Here is a 22,986-nt window from a genome sequence, read left to right as displayed (position 1 = left end):
ACTATGTGGACCTTGGTGAGTTTATCTACCAAGGAATTCTGAAGTTTTTGAGGGGAGCAAAGCATATGAACATCCCTTATGCATCCACGGTTAGGAAGCTATGTCGAGCAGTAGGAGTGAACTGGCCGGCTCATGAGCAGTTGCAGTTGCCAGCAGCTCCGATAGATTCTGGCACTCTGAATGGGATGCAGGAGTGGACCGGTGGTGAGCCTGAGGAGCATGGGCAGGGTTATCGTCTTCCATGAGGGCATCCAGCACGAGGTGCTACTATGGCCAGGCCAGGGCGTGGTGAGGCTAGTTCTTCGAGAGCTCAGGAGGGTGCTGGGATGGGTGATGCCCAGTATAGGAGGCTTTCACGGCGGATGGATGCCATGTATGAGACGCAGAGCAGGTTTGCTCAGGAGCTCACCCTTGCGTTAGGGACTGCTTTTCGAGGCCTTGGAGCTGATATCTAGTGGCCAGTTTTTGGTGAGGACTCTGCATACCCGCCGCCTGATACTCCACCCACTGAGGGTGATGATGATGACGACTCCGAGTAGGTATACCCTGTGTTCCTTTCTACTACCTTCACTGGGGACAGTGAAGATTTTAAGTTTGGGGGTGGTAGTTAAGGAATATTTATTTTGTGTGTGTCATATAGCTGCATATTCATGATAGTTAGTTCATATAGTTGCATAATTTTTGCCATATAGTTTTTTTTATATAGCTTTATTTGTTTGTCATATCATATAGCTCATGCATATACCATGATCCCTTTTGCAATGATTTATCGACTGAATTGTGATATTGATGCGAGTGTAGTGATAGCATTAAAGTGTTATTAAGTTGTGTAGGTTGATATGCATGCTAGAAGCACTTGTATTTTCACTAAGTCTTAGAGAATGCTTAAGGGCTAGATTGTTGTTATGATCTGATTATTTTTGAGGATAATCTATTTATTATGCTTAGAATTTGATAATAGGTTCTTAGTGGTAAAGGCATGAAAAAGAAAAAAAAATGGAGTAAAAATGGAATTTGTTGCTAGTTGTGGCTAGGCGTCAAATGGCTAGTAGCCGGCTCGCATGTTATGCGAGTAGTCTAGGGTTGAGCAAGATGGAGCGAAACACACTTGCTCAGAGTTAAAAAAAAAAAAAAATTTTGCATAATTGATCAAGAGTGGGCTCTTTGGTATTCGAGTTATTAAGTTCTTAGGGGACTTTGTGCCTAGTGACCTAAGGCTTTTAGAGTCTGGGATCCGCTAACCTAACGCTCGTTACATGGATACCATTGTATAAGTCTTTTGTGGACCTCACTCATTGCACGGTCAAATAAGCATTTGAGTTGTAAATAAAAAGCACGATTCCGTAGTAAGCTCCAAAGTTTTTGTAGTGTTGTATATCACTTTGTGCCTAGAATTTTTATTCTTTGTATAATCGTAGGATTGCCTTGAGGATAGTCTAGTCATAGTAATTGGTCTAGTTCCGAAGCATATCTGTTAAGCATTTGCACACACCACGTTTCTGGCTGTATGTCCGTTTGCATGAGTTTATTGATCTTTAGTGTCTAACTGCATTCGTTGAGACGTGACAATTTGGTTGGTTAATTGTAGTAAGGGGGATCGTTGCATTTTCATATAGATTGCATTCATGCATATTTTGATTTATTTTGAGTATGTGACGCTTGAGGACAAGCATCGATTTAAGTTTGGGGGTGTGATAAGTGGCATTTTATACCACTTAGAACGTCTTAAAATGGCTTAAATTGGTGTCTTGAAATCAAGTATTTTGTGTATTTGATGCATTTTTCTAGTGTTTATGCATTTCAGGGTATTAGTTGCATTTCGGAGGAGGAATCATCAAGAATAAGCCTTGGCATGTGTTCACCATTGCGAGAGGAAAAGAACGGGCAGATTACGGCGAAGAAACGGAGCAAACCTGGAATTTTTCCAGATGGGTCCTGCGCGCCCGCGCAGCAATGCTGAGCGGCCGCGCAGCAGCCTTGCGCGCCCGCGCAGAAATGCTGAGCGGCCGCGCAGGGTCGGGGAAAAAGATATATTATTTTAGACTTCTACTTCTGTTTGGCTTCCACTTCTATGTAATCTGAGTTTTATGGGACTACTATATAGGTAGATTTGAGACGTTTTCACAGAGTATTAAGAGGAGATTATGTTTTAGATTGTGTTTTGCAAGAAGTGAAGGAGATAAGGAAGAAGACCGATTTAGCACACAGCAACGAAGAGGAAGCATATATTCTTGTGATTCTTGTTTCGTTGTAACGTTGGATGCTAGTTTTCTTGCTTTGACTTATTTACTCTTGTGACGTACTCTGTTTTAATATAATCAGTTTAGTTGTTATTTTCTTGTGTTTGTTATCATGATTTCATATGAACCCATGATGGCGATAAGTTCTATTATGGGCTAATCGTGATCATGGGGTTGCAACGGATTTATAATGGAATTCTTTAGTTAATTGTTTAATACTTTAGTATGTGATGATTGTATGATATCTAGTATTGGTTGTGCGTATTCGTCTTATGTGCGTCGCGAACATATAAGATAGGGGGTTAATCTCTTGTGAAGCGATGGTGGATCTTGAGGTTTAGAACTTGCCATGCTAGCATAGGTTCATGTACGTTGTGCATGATTAGTGGGTAACTCTAACAGTTTTATTTGCCCTATATAATCAAAAAGGAATAACTTGTGCTTAAATCGTTGTGTTGTCAATTTCTGTAGACATATAGGAACTCAACATAATTGATGACTATTCAACTTCTATCTTAATTGTGGATGCTTGGTAGAATGGTATTAGTACAATGAAAGTTGGCTTTTATCAGTTTCGTGTTATTCGATTAATATCATCACTGTCACATGCTAAAGGTAATAACTATGGCTATAGAAGAAAGTAATAATGAAGTTGTGATCTCATGAGTGTTTTATTATTGATAAATTAAAGTGTTAGTTAAGTGGTTAATTAAGTAGTTAATTATAGTTAATATTTAATCAACAATTTTAAGTGTTATTATCTTAACACTGAGAAGTAATCATACATTGGTGAGTGAGTTTAATTAGACAATAACTTAGTCTGAGTCTCTGAGGGAACGAACTAGAAAGTATTCTATATTACTTGCGAACGCGTATACTTGCATGAATATTAGTGCGTGATTTCGCCCTAACACTCCCCATTCAGGAATGCACTCTTCACATCCATTTGATAAACTTTGAAGTCTGAATGTGTTGCGAATGCCAGAAACATCCTGATTGCCTCAAGCTTAGCTACTGGTGCATAGGTTTCATCATAATATATACCCTCTTCTTGAGAGTAACCTTTAGCTACCATTCTGGCCTTGTTTCTCGTTACAATTCCATCTTCATCTAACTTATTTCTTAATACTCACTTGGTGCCAATTACTGACTTGTCTTTTGGTCAGGGTACCAGCCTCCATACCTTCTGCCTCTCAAACTGGTTGAGTTCTTCTTGCATAACAATAACCCAATCTGGATCTTCAAGTGCCTCATCCACTTTCTTAGGTTCCATTTCTGAGAGAAACCTTGAAAAGTGACATTCATTCTGTGTTGCATGTCTAGTTCTCACTCCCGTGTCAGGATCACCAATGATCAGTTCAAAGGGATAATCTCTGTTCTAAACTCTTTTTCTAGGCAGATAAGATCTTGATGTTTACCCTTGTTCAATATGATGTTGAGTGTGAACTGTAGATCCTCTTTCTGCTCCCGCTGAGTTGCTGCCACCATGACTTGATGATTCTGATCTTTGAGTAGTAGTTCTTGTAGGGGTTCTTGTATGATTACCATAACCACCATTTCCATCATTACCACCACTTGATTCAAAATCATCATTGCCATGTACTGTAGGTATAACATGAGTAATCTCAGGTTCTTTTTCATCCAAAGGATCATCTGAAAGATTTTCAAATTCCAGAGATCCAGAATCCTTTTCTCTTTGCAAGCTTGCTAACTTGGTGTCATCGAATGTTACATTAAGACTTTCAATCACCTTCTGATCAGTAATCATATAAACCTTGTAAGCTTTAGATTCCAGAGAGTAGCCAAGAGATATGCCTTCTTGTGCTTTAGCATTAAACTTCCCAAATGCTCATTTCCTTCTTTAAGCACAAAACATTTAGCCCCAAACACATGAAAGTATTTCAGTGTTGGTTTCTTGTTAGCCATAATCTCATAAGGAGTCTTGTCATGATCTTTATTAATCAGGGTACGATTTTGAGTGTAACATGCTGTGTTGACAGCTTCATCCCAGAAGTAGGTAGGAAGTCTTGATTCACTTAGCATAGTCCTTGCTGCAGCAACCAAGGTACGATTCTTTCTTATTACTACTCCATTTTGTTGTGGAGTTCTTGGTGCTGAATACTATCTCGAAATACCTTTCTCTGTACATAATTCATTAAGAAATGCATTTTTGAACTCTGTTCCATTGTCTAATCTGATCTTTCTGATAGGTAGTTTCACTTCCAACTTAATCTTTTTTATGTGATCAACTATCATCTATGGTGCTTCATCCTTTGATTGTAAGAACAATACCCATGTGTACTTGGAGTAATCATCGACTATCACTAACGCATATATTTTCCTTGATAGCGACAACACATTCATTGGACCAAATAAATCCATGTGAATTAACTGAAGAGGTTCAGCTATGCTTGTCATTTCTTTGCTTCGGTGTGACGCTTTCTTTGACTTCCCTTTTTCATATGCTTCATAGAGTCCTTGACAGAAGTCCATATGTGGTAGTCCTCTCACCAATTCCCTCTTAACCAAAGAGTTCATTGTTTTGAAGTTCAAGTACGAGAGCTTCTTGTGCCATATCCAACTTTGTTCTAATGAAGCTTTGATGTAGAAACACCTCATTACTCCATCACATGTAGACTTCAAGTCAGCTACGAACATATTACCTTTTCTTGCTCCCTATAAAGAAAGCTTCTCATTTTTCCTGTGTGTGATCAAACATCTTTCTGGTCTAAGTCAACATTGTATCCTTTGTCACAAAACTGACTAACGCTATGTGCCTAGAACACCCGTTGTCCAAAATCCACATGATCTTTTCCTTTCAAACCTTACCCCGCATACATAGATTGATTAAGAAGACTTTGGTACCCATGTTTTCTTGGTACCTGAAGGTTTAGGGGTAGAAACAGAATCAACAAATGAAACCTTAACAAGCTTAGTTTTCATTTTGACTGACTCCTTCTCAGTGCTAGTCTCAATAGAGTTGTTAGACTTAGAGACATGCGGTGCTACAGTCTTTGCATGTTTGTGCTCATTACTCATTCTTGTCTTAGTGTCAGTGCAAGTTCTAGCAGTTGCATGAAAAGATTTAAAATACTAAGACATGGTAACAAATGCACATGACATACGACCAACTACGCCATAAGGCTCATGAAAACTAGGCATGTTAGGCATTAGAGGAACACTAGAAGATGTAACAAATTCTATTTTAGTTTTTGTGCATGCATGTGTAAGATGTGTGTTAGAATTGTAATTATTACATAACTTTCTAGATGCAGATGAGGAAGATGCAAAATTATATTTCTTATTTACACCTACCTTACCATTCATGTTCTTCTTAGCCTTAACCTTAACATTATCACCAGTCTTAAGGTCATCTATGGTGTCTGGTTTCTTTAGTGTGTCTGGTCCTTTCTTATCCACCTTATTACCTAGGTCAGCTTTGGGTTTAGCCTTACTAGATGGAGCCTTAGGAGTCTTAGGGGATTCCTATACCTTCTCTTTCTTTCTGTCCTCAACAATCAATTCCTCATTGATTTGCAAACTTACTTCATCCAAAGGTTCTGAAATAAACTCAGTGAACAACAGAGATACAACATCCTTAATAACATATGGTACATTTTCTAAGACAAACGCGTTTATCTCTGATGCACCACTATGTTTCTTACTGGATAGATTAGAATAGTCAAGTCCTATTGAAGTCTTAGATTTAAATCTTTGACTATCTATTATCTCCTTCTGAGTCAAAACTGCATTCTTAAACGCCTGTAACTTCTTTTCAAAATCAGCAATTTGGGTTCTAAGAATGGATTCCATGTCTGTGTTGCACTTAACCTTATTATCTAAGTATTCATTCTTTTTCTTAAGGTCTTATAAGCCAACTAAAAGCAATTCTAGTTCTTCATTTCTAGAGGTCAAACTCTCAGCTCTAAGAACTAACTTATCATTTTCAAGTTTATATGCAAGCATGCTTGTATGAACATTATACAATTCTAAAGTAAGTTCATGCACATTAGATTTGTATCCAAATACAGATATATCAATAGTGGTAAATTCAGGAACCTGAGATGATTGTGGTGATTCCTCTGCAGAGTCTTCCATAAGAGCTAGATTCACATACTCTTTCCCTTCATCTGAATCAATATCATCCCAGCTTTTTCCTTCAGCAATGTATATTCTTCCCTTTTCCTTGACCACATAAGCATTCAGCTTCTATTTCAGCTTCTCATTCTGCCCCTTCAGATCTTCATAGATTTCTTTCTTTTCATAGTAATCTTTTCCTTTTGTTGCATTGGGCTTTCTACAATCAGATGCAAAGTGCCCCAACTCATTACAGTTGTAAAATATCTTGTTTTGCTCTTGTCTACCCAGTTTGAATTGTGTCCTCCTCTAGAGCTTGACCCTGACGAGTAGCTTCCTTTCTGAAATCTCCCAGATGAACCCCTTGACTTGTAGTGGGGTTTTCTTCTGAATCTAACATGACTAAATTTTGCAGCCATGTATGCCATAGATTTATCCTCCAACTCTTCAAGTTCTTCCTGAATATAAACTCACTTTCATCCTCCGGCTCACCATGAGCAATTTCAGCTACAATAATTTCCTTGATTGTTGAGGAGGGTGCAACCTTGACTTCTTGAGTTTCAGGTTCACGAACAACAAGTGCAGTGGTTTTTGTAAGTGTCGTACTCTTACTGTCAACAGAACCAGGGCCATAGATTATATCTCTCTGCTTTTTGTTCCAATTCATGGTTTCTTAGCTTTCCATAAATCACATCCAGGGACATGGTAATAAAATAAGCTCTTTCCCTGATTGATGTGTTCTTTTGTTCCAAATGAACTGGTAGAGTCAGCAAAAACTTCATGTTAGACTCTCGTATAGGATAAACTTTCCCTTGAAGCTTTAGTTCATTTAACAGTCTTGTATATCTCTCAAAGAGTAAATACAGTGTTTCTACGGGTTGAAGTTTAAACGCTTTATACTGAGTCGTCAGAATATCCATCTGGTTCTCTTTGACTTCTTCTGTACCTTCCATCAACAGCTCAATGGTTTCCCACATATCTTTTGCATGATTACTTCCTTGAAGTTGATGACTCATATCATTATTGGTCGATTCCACTATTATGAGTTGAAGGCCTGTGTCAAGATTTATCAACTCCTTGTCAGTCTCCGTATATTTAGACGGATCCCTGGGAGTAGATGAGGAAGGAATTCTTGCACCAGTTACAGTAGTGGATTCAACAACTACTTCCATCGGAACTTAAGGGCCATTCAGTAATATCCCAATATATAATGGATTCGAAGAATAAGGATTGCTGATATTTAAATATGTAGAAGATGGATACTCTGCATAATTTATCAGTGGTTAAGCAATATAATTCCGTAGAATATATAAATTAGACGTCTTTATATTAGAAATTGGTATTTTAATTCCTTATTCATAAATAACATCATATTTTTATTCCAAAGGTTGTAATTATATATGTCAAATGGGGGGAACCTTGATACTTCCAATTATTTGGTTGTTCATCATCTTGGCGGAATCAAATTATTTAAAATTCAAAAATTTCAAGAAATGACAATTTTTGAAATTTAAAAATTTCAAGAAATTTTTCAAGAACTTGTTTCTTTCACCGAATCTTGTTTTGTATGTCAATGAACAAGCTCTAATACCAATTGTTAGTCCCAAAGTATCGTAGAAGGGGGGTTGAATACAATACCTACAATCTTTTTCAATTCGTTTCAAGTACTTCGTTATATATACGGAATCAAAATACACACAAAATAATTCGAGGAATATATCATTTTATTAATATAAATCTTGAGGTTGTTACAATCTAATCAAACAAATGATTAGCTACAATAAATTTGACAGCACAACGTTGTGTTTACAAGCTTAATAAATGAGGTCTTTAATAAAGCTCTTGTAAAAACAATATAGTTGCTGAGGAAGATAACCAAGTGAATATAAATTTACTCTACTGCTTTTGTAGTCTTCAAAAGAATTGGACATGTGGCATATTTATGTCCACACAATATAATATATTTGCTTATGATTTTCAATGAAATCACCAAGTGATTTACTGGCGACTACAGGATACTTTCATGTTTTTCCTTTCTTCTTACTTGCGACCACAAGGTAATAGGGTTACCTTTGACATTTTCTCTGACTGGTTAATGTCGACCACAGTGTGACAGAAGTTCTTTAAATGCTGACTTGCGACCACAGTGAAAGTAAGTTGCCTTAGAACCTTTTTCCTTACTAGCAACCACAATGAATGTGATTCTCCTTAGCCATTTTCTTGCAACACTTCCTGACTTGCGACCACAGTGCAATGCCTTAGTATAATTTCTGTCTTGCGACCACAGTGCAATGCCCTAGTATAATTTCTTTCTTGCGACCACTATTACATATATTAACTTAGCAAATTTTGCTTTTCTATCTCCAATAACTGTATCAAGAACATTTCTTCTATATAACTGAATTAAATCCTTTCTTATATGCTTATGCTTGGTGCACTGGTATGGTTCACAAACAACTAACATGAACTGATTTAATTCAATTTCCTTGACAATCCTGAACTGATACATCTTGGTTTATTATTCACTGCTTCAAATACTGAACCCCTGATCTTTAATACTTCAAATCAAATCATTTCACTGACACTGGAAGTCCTTTGACATCTTATTCTTCATGGAGGCTTGAACATATTTTTCGTGTTTCCATCATCATAAGTTGAAATTGCTCATATGTCTTACCTGTCCTTAGACAAGAAACACATTCATTTTTAATCAATTATAACTTCATTTACATAAGTATTTCTCTAACGGGAGTGAATTGATAGACCAACCATTGAAATGAGTGTTATTACTATAAGAGTAATTCTGGATGTCCAAAAATATTTTACCAATTTTTTTCCAAAAAATAAGATGTCACTTTTCTATTGGTTATTTTCTCTTAAATGAAATAGACTCATGTGTGTTAATATGAATTCCACCAATTAAAACATGCCATATATTTTTTTGGATTTATTTTGGTATTCATTTTGGTACATCTAACACCACTCTTACTGTAAAGAGCTTTGTATATGCACAAGATCCAGGCCTTTATCCTAAGGTTTTTCTAAAATTTATTTACAAATTTTAATTTACTTTTTTTTTTCATATTATATGAAAAAAACTTTAAAAGATGATCGAGATTTCACTGTATATGTTAAATTGATCAAGACTAAAACTGGTTGTGCGAGCAAACATCAGTAACTCAACTTTCACATTAATGAACTTTTAATATACACTTAAAAATTATTTTTTTTCATATTATCCTAAATTCTAAAATTCTTTAATATACTATGAAATATTATTATCGCTCGTCGTTAAATACTATCTACTATCCTAAATTCGATTTTTACGCTTTGTTGCACGAACACTTATACAAACTAATCTATATTTTTGTCTTCTATTATACAAGTTCCACAAGTTATATAACATGCAAGACTCAGATGTATTTTGTGAGACACAACTATAAATCGTATAATATACATCACATATAATCCTTTTTTCAAAAAGGCGTATTTTGACCAACCATTCAACTAATTTGTATATAGAATCTTTTGCTTTATTTTAATAAGCTGTATTTTCAAAATCAACTAATTTTACTACTTCTCGAATTTTACTAATAGATTGTTATATCTTTTGTAATAATATACAATTTTGAATATTAAATTAAAATTTTCATCTTATACTAGAACCTTTAAATTTTTTCATTTTAATATATTAATGTATAGTATCCACAATCTTAATTATAATACAATCTTATATCTAATTATGTAATATGTAACTTATAACATATAAAGAGACTAAATCTCATTTATAATCATTTCAAAAAAAAATCGAAGTTTCATATTTTTCTTACTATTGATTTAATATTTTTTTTAGTGTTTACATTTTTTTTATAATGTCATCTTATTATTGAACTATATATTGTATGTAATTATTAATAGACAGTCAATATGATCTAGAATTTATTTAAACATTATTTTAAATAAGTAAGATATGACATATAACATCCAAACCTAAAACCAAATGCATAAACCAGACCCAATAATCCATCATAATTCATTCCGAAAAAGATAGCAATTTGATTCACATTAATTGTTGACTTATATCTACAAAGACCCCGAATACTCATAGTCTTATCGATTTCGAATGTTAAACACCCCCTCTGATTGGATGGCCGTCCTCGTCGAGCCCAGAAACACACATACGAAACTCAGGCAATGCCTCTACACTTCTGGTCGCTTAGAGCCCACAAACTTAGTTTAATTTTTTGTTACAAATTTGTTTAAAAAGTTTTTATAATAAATGATTCCATATTTTCTAAAAAATGATTTTTAACTTATAAAAGTAAATAAAAAGTTGGTATGACTACATCATGTTAAAAAATCTCAACTCAATTATAACTATACCAGTCTTTTCTTCTTCTAAAAAAAACTATACCAATTTTAAGATTTTATATATTAATTAATAGTAAATTATTGATTTAATTCCTCGAAATTCAAAATAACTTCAACACTTCTATATTTGTTTTATATATATTTGAAATGATTCTATAATTGAATATTTTGAATTAGATTGAGCATGTAATCTAATAATCGATCCTAACTACGGTTTCCAGTAATATGATACAAAACTTCTTCAAAAGATATTATACATTTTAATTGTATGGTGTAAGTGTGTATAGCCTTATTCATGCAGATTTATGTTAATTCAACTGTACGTTTTGATCCATTTTTTTATATATTATCACAATTTTAACTTAACTATACATATTAATTTGATTATGCATATAAATTATCTAATTATTTAAGGCATCATTAATATGTAGCCAAAAACTCAAATTTCATCTTTGTTAATTTGATTATAAAATATATTCAACCCAAACAACCTTAATTCACACTATTTTATTTTCAAAAAAGAACATGTAGTTCCTTATTGAATATGATAGACGATGTAATTTATTATTTAGTAGGATATAATATTTGCATCATTATATACTTAATTAATTTCATTAAATAAATCTTTGTTATAAAAGATATTGATATAATTTAACTATTTTATAATATTTTATGTATTTACTTATTTTTTGAGGAGGTATTCTCCATTATGTTTAAATTTGAAACAAAATAGCTACAGATATAATTAAACACTAGCGTAGACAAATTTTATCCCTTACCAAATAAATTATAAGAAGAGTAAACAGGAAATTAATAGCATGTAGGGTACTTGCGAATGATAATGAATTCTTTTTCTATTAAAACTGAATGTCTAACATAAGTGGTTCAGGGTATCATTCTTAAGTTCAAGGTATTGAGTTCGATTCCCAAACATACTAATATTTTCTAAATTATATTTTTATTATCTTTTTTATATAATTAATGGATAAAAAAGGGTAATTGATAATTGACGACTATTAAAATACAATTTTTTCCCTTGTGTTCTGATTTAATATATAATAGTAATAGATAAATAGATTTTATAAGTATATTATCATTAATTGTTATGTTATCTACTAAAAAGTCAAATATATATAACAAAATAAATTTTTATATGGCCAAAAATAAACATAAGTTACATGCATGTAACTAACACCCACCTCACCTAAATTACATCAACATACATTTTTGTATCTATAAATAATATTAATTTTTTTTAATTATTATCTGATAAATTACAAATCGGTAGCTCAACCTTATTAATTAGGATTTCCGAAATCTGTCAAAAAAGTCAAATATATTTGGCAAAATAAATTTATATATAGCCAAAGATAAACATAAGTTACATGCATGTAACTAACACCCACCTCACCTAAATTACAACCACATACATCTTTGTATTTATAAATACAATTAAATTTTTCAATAATTATCTGATAAATTACAAATCGCTATCTCAATAAAATAATAAAATTTTTTGAAGTATGACAAAAAAGTCAAATATATATGACAAAATAAATTCATATATAGACAAAAATAAACAGAAGTTACATGCATGTAATTAACACCCACCTCACCTAAATTACATCCATATACATTTTTGTATCTTTAAATACAATTAATTTTTTTAATAATTTTCCGATAAATAACAAATCGATAGCTCAACCGAAATAATTAGGATTTCCGAAATCTGTCAAAAAAGTCAAATATATATGACAAAATAAATTTATATATTGCCAAAAATAAACATAAGTTACATGTAACTAACACCCACCTCACCTAAATTACACCCACATATATCTTTGTATCTATAAATACAATTAAAATTTTCAATAATTATCCGATAAATTACAAATCTATAACTCAATAAATTAATTAAAATTTTCGAAGTATGTCAAAAAAATTCAAATAAATATAACAAAATAAATTTATATATAACCAAAAATAAACATAAGTTACATGAATGTAACTAACACCCACCTCACCTAAATTACATCCACGTACATACATCTTTGTTTATAAATATAATTAATTTTTTTAATAATTATCCGATAAATTACAAATCGGTAGCTCAAGGTAATTCATAAGAATTTTCGAAGGTTGTCAGAAAAGTCAAATATATATAACAAAATAAATTTATATATAGCAAAAAATCAACATAAGTCACATGCAAGTAACTAACACTCACCTCACCTAAATTACACTCGCATATATCTTTGTATCTATAAATACAATTAATTTTTTAAATAATTGTCCGATAAATTACAAATCGATAACTCAAGCTAGCTAATTTGGATTTTCGAAATCTATAAAAAAAAGTCAAATATATATGACAAAATAAATTTATATATAACCAAAAATAAACATAAGTTATATGCCTGTAACTAACACCCGCCTCACCTAAATTACACCTACTTACATCTTTGTATCTATAAATATAATTAAACTTTTCCTTTATCTGCATTGCTTATTCACATCTATATTTTAAATCTATAGTTTTATTTTGTTTTTAAATTATTTTCTTTTTTGTCACTGCTATGAAAGCTCACTCAGATCTACCGCCGGTGGTGACCCAGCCGGACGTTCAAGTCTCTGACGTGGCCGTTGAAAACAGTGCTGCTCAGGTTAACAACAACCCACCTTATGATGAGGTAAAAAAGATTTTATTTTATAGTTTATTTTGGTTTTTGTTGATAAAAATTGGATTTTTATGATGTTTTTGGGTTTATGTTTGTGATTTTAGCCGTGGATTTGTAATTTAGAGTGAAAAGGGTGGTTGGTTGTGGGTTAATTTTTTTTTGGATGTAAAGTTTGTGTCATTATAGTTGATGAGAGAGAGAGAGGGAGATAGATTGAAAAGAAGAGAGATAGCGAGAGAGGGAAAGAGCGGAGAGAGAGGGATAGAGGGGGAGAGATGAGTACTGCCGCAATTGTATAATTAACTTGAATTTTGATAAAAAGTTATTGGATTTTAATTTTGCTTTTTTTTACATGTTTATATAGATGATTACAATTTACAGCAGCAATTGTATAATTAACTTGAATTTTGATAAATAGTTTTTATGTTTTAATTTTGTTTTTTTATGTGTGTATATACAGATGATTACAACTGCAATTTTAGCTTTGAAGGAGAAGGATGGCTCAAGCAGACAAGCTATTGATAAGTTTATCGAGAACACGAATAAGAATTTATCACCGAGTCATGCTACTTTGTTGACTTATCACCTCAAAAAGATGAGGAATGAAGGGAGGCTTGTTATGAATAAGCATTCCTATATGCTTCCTGGAGTTGAATATGTTATTGAGAGTGTTGGTGAAGTTTCGGTTGGGTCAAAAAGAGGGCGGGGTAGGCCAAGGAAGGTTCAGGCAAATGGCAGTGGTGGGGTTGGTGATTTGGAGGCTCCACCGGTTTCTGTTGGGGTGATTGGGAATTCGGGGATTGTGGGAAATGTTGTTCCTTTTGATCCGATTGGGGCAGTGTCGAATGTGGTTCCCATTGGTGAGGCGGTTGATGGAGGGATGGTGGTTAAGAGGAGGCCGGGAAGGCCACGTAAGTCGCACGCTGCAATGGTTGTTGGTGAGCCAATTGTGGCAGCTGAACCGATTGTAGTGTCTGAGACGATTGTAGGGGCTGAGCCAATTTCGGTTGGTAGGAGGCCAGGGAGGCCTCCTAAGGTTAATAATGGAATGGTTGGAGTTGGAAATGGGGGGTCGATATTGGAGAAGAGAGGAAGGGGGCGTCCGCTAAAGAAGCTTGGTGCGGAATCTGGTTTGGTGGGAAATGTTGGTGGCATTAAGAAGGGACGTGAAAGGCCCGCGAAGTCCACAACAACAGAGTTGGTTATAGGACAGAGACCAAGAGGGCGACCAAGGAAGGGTACTGTTTCTAGGCCTAGGGGTAGGCCATGAAAGAATGTTCCGGTTAATGGTGTTGGCGTGGGCACGACATTCTCGACTGTTGATGGAATAGGAGGTACTGAAAGACCTGCCAAAATGGCTGTGAGGCGAAACAATAGAAAACTTAGATGAAAGCCTTTAGGCAGCCCAAAGAAGGTACATCTCTTTTAAAATTTATGGTTAATTATGTTGGATACATGCTTCATGTTTTTTATTTTATCATATAGTTGTAATTCTTATCTGATGGTTGTTTAATTATCTAATTTATTATTTGTATCCATTTGAAAAAAAAAATATACAATGGACCGCGCAATGCGCTATGTTTAGTTTCCCATTTTACCTGATATTATAAAACTCTATTATAATCTTTAATATGTCAATTTTCAGTAAATGTCCCGTGTCTTGCAAAATATCAAAATTTAAGTAATTTTAAAAGAAAATCTTTTAAAATTCGTAGTAAATTGTTATATGTGTATCTTTTAATTATAGTTATTCATATAGTTCTCATATACTACTATTCATATAATTATCATATGCTACTCAATTGTCCAATTATTTTTAAACGTAATTTAATGTTTGAATTATATTTCGTGGTAGTTTGATTTCAAGGATGTCCATTTATGTTGAGTGAGTTAATGTGTCTGTACTTTACAATTTCATTTATGTCTAACTTTCTGTTTTAGGGTGCAAATTTACAAGACACAACATCACACTATGATTGCATTTGTTAATCCTCTCACTACTTAAGTTGAGTTAAATGCATTTGTTGTGTGTTGGTGGTGGAACCTGCATTTATCACTGTTACGGTGCGATTTCAATATTTTGGCAAAGTATTGTCTACATTAGTAGTTTATATTTTTATATAATTAGCTAATTTATCATGTGTATTTATTTGAAAAAAAGATATAAATGGATCGCAATGTGCTATATTTTGTTTCCCATTTTACGAATATGGATTACGAAAGATACAGATTTCAAGTGGTAACTTGGGTCCTCTTTCTAAGTTGGTGGTGAACTAAGTTGTTGGTGAAAGGGTAAACAAAATGCAACACATTACACGATTCATTATTATTTTTTAAATAGATATGCATGATACATTAGATTGATTATATAAAAACTTTTAACTATTAATGTTAACAACACTTTGCCACAATATTCAACTAGCATCATAAGAGTGATAAATGCCACTTCCCACGTTAACACAAAAAAAATGTATGTTATTCAACTCAAGTAATGAGGAGATTATCATATGCAATCATTGTGTGAATGCTGTGTCTCTTACATGTGCACTGTAAAACAGAGAAGTTAGAGATAAGTGAAATTGTAAAATAAAGACACATGAACTCAACTCAAAATTAATGGATTTTTTTGAAATCACACTATCAAGAAAAATAGTTCGAACACGTTAATTTAGTTTAATAAATAATTGGACATTGGAGCAATAAATGATAACAATATGAATAGTAGCTTATGAGAGCTATATGAATAACTGTAATTAAAAGATATAAATATATCAATTTACTGCGGAATGTAAAAGTTTTTTTTTAATTACTTATATTTTGTTATATTGCAAGACACATTACATTTACTGAAAATTGAAATCTTAAAGATAATAAGAAAATTAATGGTATCAGATAAAATGTGAAACGATACATAGCGCATTGCGCAGTCCGTTGTATTTTTTCCAATGGATACACATGAAAAATTAGCTAATTAAACAACCATCAGAAAATAAATGGAATTATATGATTAAACAGATAACATGAACCATGTACATAACATAATTAAGCATTATTGGAACTAATTAAAGTTTGATTTAATTATGATGTCTGGTCAATATACAATTTAGATGAACCAAATATTATTTACGCCATTCCATTTATTTTGTCACCAAACAGATTTCCTATTTTTTATGAACAAACCTATATCCACAAAAAAAATTATATTAACTTTTAAATTATTTAACACTTAAATTATCATATTAAGAGAATGTGAATAACAATTTTGACGTTTGGACAGACACAATAGCAAATGTGGTAAAAATAAATGGGATAGAGGAAGTATTATATTTATATAAGGGTTTTAAAATTTGCAGATAATATTTAGTTATTATAATGAAGTGTATTATAGACTGTGAGTTAACTGAAAATATATTGATATAAGTTGAGAATTCTTTCGATCTAAAACATGTTGCGAATGTTTGATTCAAGTAAACTTTGCTCATAACACCTGATTAAATGATATAAAAATTTGTTAGATCTTGAATTCGATTTTCTTTCGATCATATGACTTTTTTATAATCCGTGCATCCAATAATTTTAGTATTTGTATATTTATGTTTTGATATATATTATAATACTTCACTTATAACTTGAAAATAAATAATATAAATATTTAGTTACAATATATTGTATACGAAATTCGAACCTCGAACATATTATAGTAGTGAATGCCTTTTTTTAATATTACATATACCAGTTCTCATCTATATGACCTAAAATCTAACGATCATTGTTATCACGAAAACGACTAATGGACATGAAGGTACTCGGGCGCCGAGAATCTCGAAGCCCGAATTCATCCTCTTCAACCGTCTTGCTAGTGTACAAAATAGTGACCATCACATTTCACCATATTTATCATACCAACAAATTGAGAATTTAGATTTGAACAACTTAATTACTTAGCAACCTAATATAATAAATTAATAAACAAATAGTAAGATGGAACCTGAGAAATAGGTAGGATGACAAAGAGATTAACTTCAAGTAGCGCATCGCCACGGTGCGTGATCTAGTATCTTGTGGACGGCTTCTTTCATCAGCAATGACAGCGTGAGGCCATTTATTTATCTTCAATCGCAACCACACATTTCATAAGTGTAATGAATCCGTCATGCATCGGAGAGCAGTGATGGTGATGGAAAAATAACCGTCCATAAACAGGCACACACAAGCTTCACTTGTGGAGAGTGCATAGAAGAAGAGTGGATCCACAAAATAAACCAGTGGCGTACACCAAAAGGAACACTCGGTTCCTTTCTTGAATCCATGAGGCCCTTGGGTCCAAAACTTTACCTAGAAACCATATTTTACCACGACTGCACGTAGCCCTTCTGCTCATGGAAGCTGGTTCTAAGCTCTCTTCTTCGTTGTTATCATTGTCTTCATCAGTGATTGATGTGTCGTCCTCGTATAAATGTGAAATTTCTTGTTCAAGAGTAGCCATATCAATTATTTATTTAATTTCATGTATGTTATTTTGTTATTGTAGTTGAGCTTGTATAAGAACTGAAGAGACGGTTGAGGAATATATGCAGAGAATTACAAGAGATGGGATTGGAATGAAGTTGAGAAGAAGATTATAAAATATTTGGAAGAGATAGATGAATAGGAATTACTATAACAACTAACAGAGAACGGTAATGTACCATTTATTTGATAACAATGCAATTATTTTGATGCGAGAATTCGGTTAGTTCAGTTTGGTTCCTAAAAGTTGAAATATCAGAGCAATTGAGCTTCATTTTGCTCCAACTGATCAACAAGTAGCTGGCATCTTTACCAAGCCATTACCAGAAGCAACCTTTGTAAAGCTCATACATGAACTTGGAATGTTCAGCTATGAAAAGAAGTAACCAGTCAAATCCTGATTGAATTAATCAGATTCTGACAAAGAAAGGTCATATCCTGACATACCATGTCATGCCAAGGTAAGTCAATTCCTGACGTGGACAATGAGCTCCTGACTAGGTAAGACAAATCCCGAAAAGTCCAATCCTGATGAGGTGATCGAATCCTGATAAGCTCAAATACTGACTGTGAGTATGTTGTGATTTTGTACAACTATTTTTCTCAATTAATATTTGATATAATTCAGTATATTTAAAAGTGATTTTTGTTCCTAAATATGAGAGTCTTTTATAATTCAAAATAATGTATTAATGTAATTACTATTTTATAGGCGCAGTAACACACAAATGTCCTTAGAAGTCGTGCACAATTAACTAGTTTTACACATTATCTGGTCTACTAATAATACCATCCAATTAGCTATTTCCATGTGTAACTTGTGTTCCTGTGTAATTACATCAATATCAGCTTTACACAAAACTAATCATATTCACCACATACATAATACACACAAAATTTTCACCTTCTTCCTTCACTCTGCAAAAACTATCGAACTCAAATTTTCTTTGTGAAACCCTAACTCTTAAATATGGTGAATACTGATTCTGTTTCCAAGCTTATCTCTACTAAGTACATGCTTCATGATCGTACTTTTGCTGCTAATAATTACAAAGTACCATTTTCTCATACTAACATTCACCCTGATTTTCATATGGTTCAAGATTTTCTTGAATACAGTGATATTGGTTTTTCTTTAACATCTCCTGCAAAAGTTTGGTATAAGCAGATTATGTGGATTTGGACTACTGCAAAGAATAAGATTGATTCTGAGAAAGGAATCATAATGTTCACTCGTGATGATAAAGAATATGAGATTACAATTGAAGTGGTACAAAAGGCTATGGATCTTCCAGTTTTTGGTGATAAAACTGTGGTTGTGACTCCTACAAACACATTGTTCGAATTCATCAGGAACATAGGACACAATATAGAGCTCACAAAGGCTAGAGAGTTGTTCAGGACCAAGCTGAGAAAATAATGGAACTTTTATTTTGATTGCATCAGTCGTGGTTTTCTCAATAAGGTATCCAATTTTGATGCATTGCCTCTAGTTTCTCTTCAAATTGGGTACTCTTTGATATACGGTCATGTCTTTAATTATGGCAATACTATAATGTAATTCCCGATAGCTGGGTTAAGTGACAAAGATGGTGTCATAGGCTATACTAGGTTTTTGCAATTGTTTTTTACATATCTTTTGCCTGATGTTTCGTTTGATGTTGATGAATTAATTTCAATTTTTCAAATGACATCAAAATATGTGCATGATTTGGCCAAACAGAAAGGATAAATTTGTTGGCAGGACTGTTCTACCCAAGGAGATGTGGCAATTCCTGACAAGGGTAATGCCACATAGATATTATAACGACTCGTGTAATTTTGAATTATTTAAATATGTAATTGTGGAAGTGTTAAATAAATCAAGTATGTGTATAGTTTTTGTCAGCTCGATATTGTTTTATTATTATTTATGTGTGATTTATGGTGTACCAGTTTGTTCGCATAATTAATTATGAAATTGTATTGAATTGTTTCCACTTTTAAAAGGGGATTTAATGTAAATTTATTTGCATAAATATTTGGAATGTCTCTGAAATTGTTTTTATGGTTTTATAATTACAATAATTATTTTTGGGAATTTATAAAATTTAGAAATCAATATTTTATTAATTATTTAGCCCTGGATGATTTTCTGATTTCATTTATTTGCAAAATATGTATTTAATTTCAGGATTCTTCAAAAATTATGAAAGTAATATATATTTAATTTTGGAATATTCCGAGAATTTTAAAATTATTTCGGAAATTTTTGGGATTAATTTCACCCGAACGTTATTTCATTAATTGTTAAAAAGCGGGTACAAGTTGTATTTTAGAAATTATTTAAAAATTTAAAAATTTATGTTTTTATAAACTTCGGGATATTTTTAATATTATAAGACTATTTTCGTAATTTTATGAAATTGTTTTAAATACAGCTCGGTTCGTTAATATTAAAATGCGAGTACGAGTTACTTTTCAAAAATACTTCAAAAATTATGAAAAAAATTATTTTAATAACTTTGAACTATTTATGATATTTTAAAATTAATTTAGAAATTTTCAAGTTATTTTTATGCGTGCAGTTGTTCGTTAAATGCAAAGAAAACGGATTAATACCGGGTTATAATTGATAAAGGACACGTGTATGATCCTTACAAACCGGACAGAAACGTGGCAGGATTCTGTTAATTCACTTGTTATTGTTAAATTCGCTAATCAAAGAAAAAGAGATAAGCACCACTGTGCTTACCCCTTCCCCTGTATCCATCTCTCAATCTCTCCGCTGCTCTCCTCTCTCCTTCCTTTTCTTTTTTTGATGGTTCTCTCGGCTGCTTCCTGGTAAGCTCCGCCGCTGCTGTTGCTTCGCTTGCTGGTGGGTGTATACACGTGTGTGTATTCCTTCAGGTGTTTGTGTTGCACTGTATTGCGTATGTGTAGTCGTGGTTCTGTTGTGATGTCGTCTTATTTTCATGTTGCCTCCTTATTGTTTCGTTTTTCAGGCCACTGCTGTATTTTTCCAGCCGCAGCCACGCGTGATACGCGTGTTGTGGTTTCGAAATTTTCTGATTTCAGTGAAATTAGTGATGAAATTAATTGGTATGTTGGTACTGTTAATTTAATTATTTATCGGAGAAGTTCGTATGGAAACCCGAAATTATCGGGAACCGACGGATTTTTCCGCTGTCGACGATGAGCCTCGGCGAGTCGACGGTGGACCGTGATGAATTATTCTGAGTCCTAAAATTTTAAAATATTAAATTAGTTCGTAAAATTATTTTTTTCGGAACAAAAATAATTAATTATTTTAAAAAGTCGTATCGTTAATTGAATTGTGATTGTGATTGTTGGTTGAGTCGGTAGATGGGACTTGGACAATTGGATTCTTAGTGATTGTGTTGTGATTGATTTGACGTCGGGATGTTCGACAGGTTAGTCCGATAAATAAAGGAAACGTTGCCCGATTTCCAGGAAATCAACTATGGAAATGCGGGAGCGTACCTGGTAATTATCGGGACGTCAAGTGAATATATATATTTATACATTATACGAACTTGATTGTATGTTGTGGTGAATGTTCTGTCCAAAACTCAGTAACCCTAATTTCGTAAAATGACGAGTATACATATTTTCTGAAAACGAACACTGAACCGATTTCGAGAACGTGAACCCTAATAGTTGTCTGTGGTATTATAATATGAATAATTACGAGCCGGAATATGCTATCGGATGGGTAGGTTATAGCGAGGATATGTCAAGCATAACTGGGTAACTAACATAGAGTATTTCGACCCTGTAGGTTCTAGTCGGAAAACTGAAAGTGGACAATGAACTAGAGATAACCTAGTGGTCAATCGACGAGCTCAGTAGTGTTTCAACAGAAAAACCTGAGTGTCGAAGTCGAATCCAATGGGATCCAGTGGTTGGACGTTAAAGCCTGAGCGACATACTCGGCTCAGAATTGATCATTAATAGTTGTAAAGCCATGTAAGGCAAGTACTTCTGAACTTTTCTTCAAAATATATTGCAAATATATTTTAGAACTGTCTCATAACATGTCGCTACTATTCAAAATAACCCCTGTTTTATATTGCAAGTGCTATAAATAATTTACCCTTAAACCCTGATTTTTCTTGATCTTGAGTCGTAAGCCTTATTCTTTATAAACCATCCTTTGTTGATCATCAGATACCAAATCACACAAATATGATACTACTCCCCAAATGTATAACTACCAAACACTGGAACAAAATTGTTTGCAAACACAGAAACTTTTATACTCCGACCATTCTTTATAACATCAAAGAACTATACCTTGAAAAATCATTATTTGTCTAATACCTGATCCTTTTACAAACTGAAAACCGTTTCTTATACATACCCTGAATTTCCCTTGAGGTATCCATGAGTTTCCTTACGTTCTTATTCAAGTGTTTAACCATCATTGATTATGATCTTGTTTTATCGAATTATATTGTTTATCATATTGAACTGCTTTAGAGTTGGATAGTTTTTTTTATATATGTGGACCAAATTTGTGGTCAGACCATATCAATGGTCAAGTTAGGCCAATGTGTGCCTTGGATCCAATAGTTAGAGCAGTGTTGTGTGCTTTGCTCGGGGTTAGTGCGTGACTGATCAGCAGCCTAACCTTGGTTTTAAAAACTTAAAATGAATATCAAATTCTAATGATTATTTAGCAATAAACTTGATTCCTCTGAGTCATCTCGTTTGATCATTGATTAACCTTAAATAAGTGTCATTGTGACTTGCTGAGCTCGTTAGCTCACTCTTGCGAATCTTTTTATGTATTCTACATTTAAGAAGGATACGGTTGATAGCGAGGTTTCCCAGTTCAATGTACGAGCTAGGATTCCAGATTTAGTTGGATCGAGCTAGCAGGAGCTTATTGCGGTAGTGAGATAGTAAGATTGTAAGAATAATTTTATTATCAGTTGTAAGTTAAATTAGTTGGGATTTGGTACGATGTAATAAAAGTTAAGGTTGTGGCTTATTTTCATACTTTAACCTGTTGCGATATGTGTTATGTAAAGCAGGGTCATTGCAAATAGTATCTTATATACAGGTTTATATGTTGTGTTTGTGTTGTGGACCCAAAACTTCTGACC

General features: G+C 33.2%; 1 protein-coding gene across 3 annotated transcripts; it reads left to right on the top strand.

The window, feature by feature from the left end:
* Window positions 1-13,187: 13,187 nt before the first annotated feature.
* Window positions 13,188-19,463, top strand: LOC141672323 (uncharacterized). 3 transcript variants are annotated; one of them, XR_012555455.1, is made up of 4 exons: window positions 13,188-13,378; window positions 13,827-14,780; window positions 17,898-18,045; window positions 18,135-19,463. XR_012555455.1 is itself a non-coding variant. In XM_074478891.1 (2 exons), the coding sequence occupies exons 1-2, from the start codon at window positions 13,265-13,267 to the stop codon at window positions 14,634-14,636; spliced, it is 924 nt and encodes a 307-aa protein (XP_074334992.1). In that variant the 5' UTR covers window positions 13,188-13,264; the 3' UTR covers window positions 14,637-16,502. The 3 variants fall into 3 exon arrangements, 1 of the variants encoding a protein (XP_074334992.1); XR_012555454.1 differs by having other exon boundaries at window positions 17,898-19,463; XM_074478891.1 differs by lacking the exons at window positions 17,898-18,045; window positions 18,135-19,463 and having other exon boundaries at window positions 13,827-16,502.
* The last annotated feature ends 3,523 nt before the right edge of the window (window positions 19,464-22,986 follow it).

Source organism: Apium graveolens, chromosome 7, assembly GCF_009905375.1.
Source record: "Apium graveolens cultivar Ventura chromosome 7, ASM990537v1, whole genome shotgun sequence".
Taxonomy (NCBI): domain Eukaryota; kingdom Viridiplantae; phylum Streptophyta; class Magnoliopsida; order Apiales; family Apiaceae; genus Apium; species Apium graveolens.
Note: the sequence above shows the minus strand (reverse complement) of the source record. Positions and strands in the feature narration are given on the sequence as shown.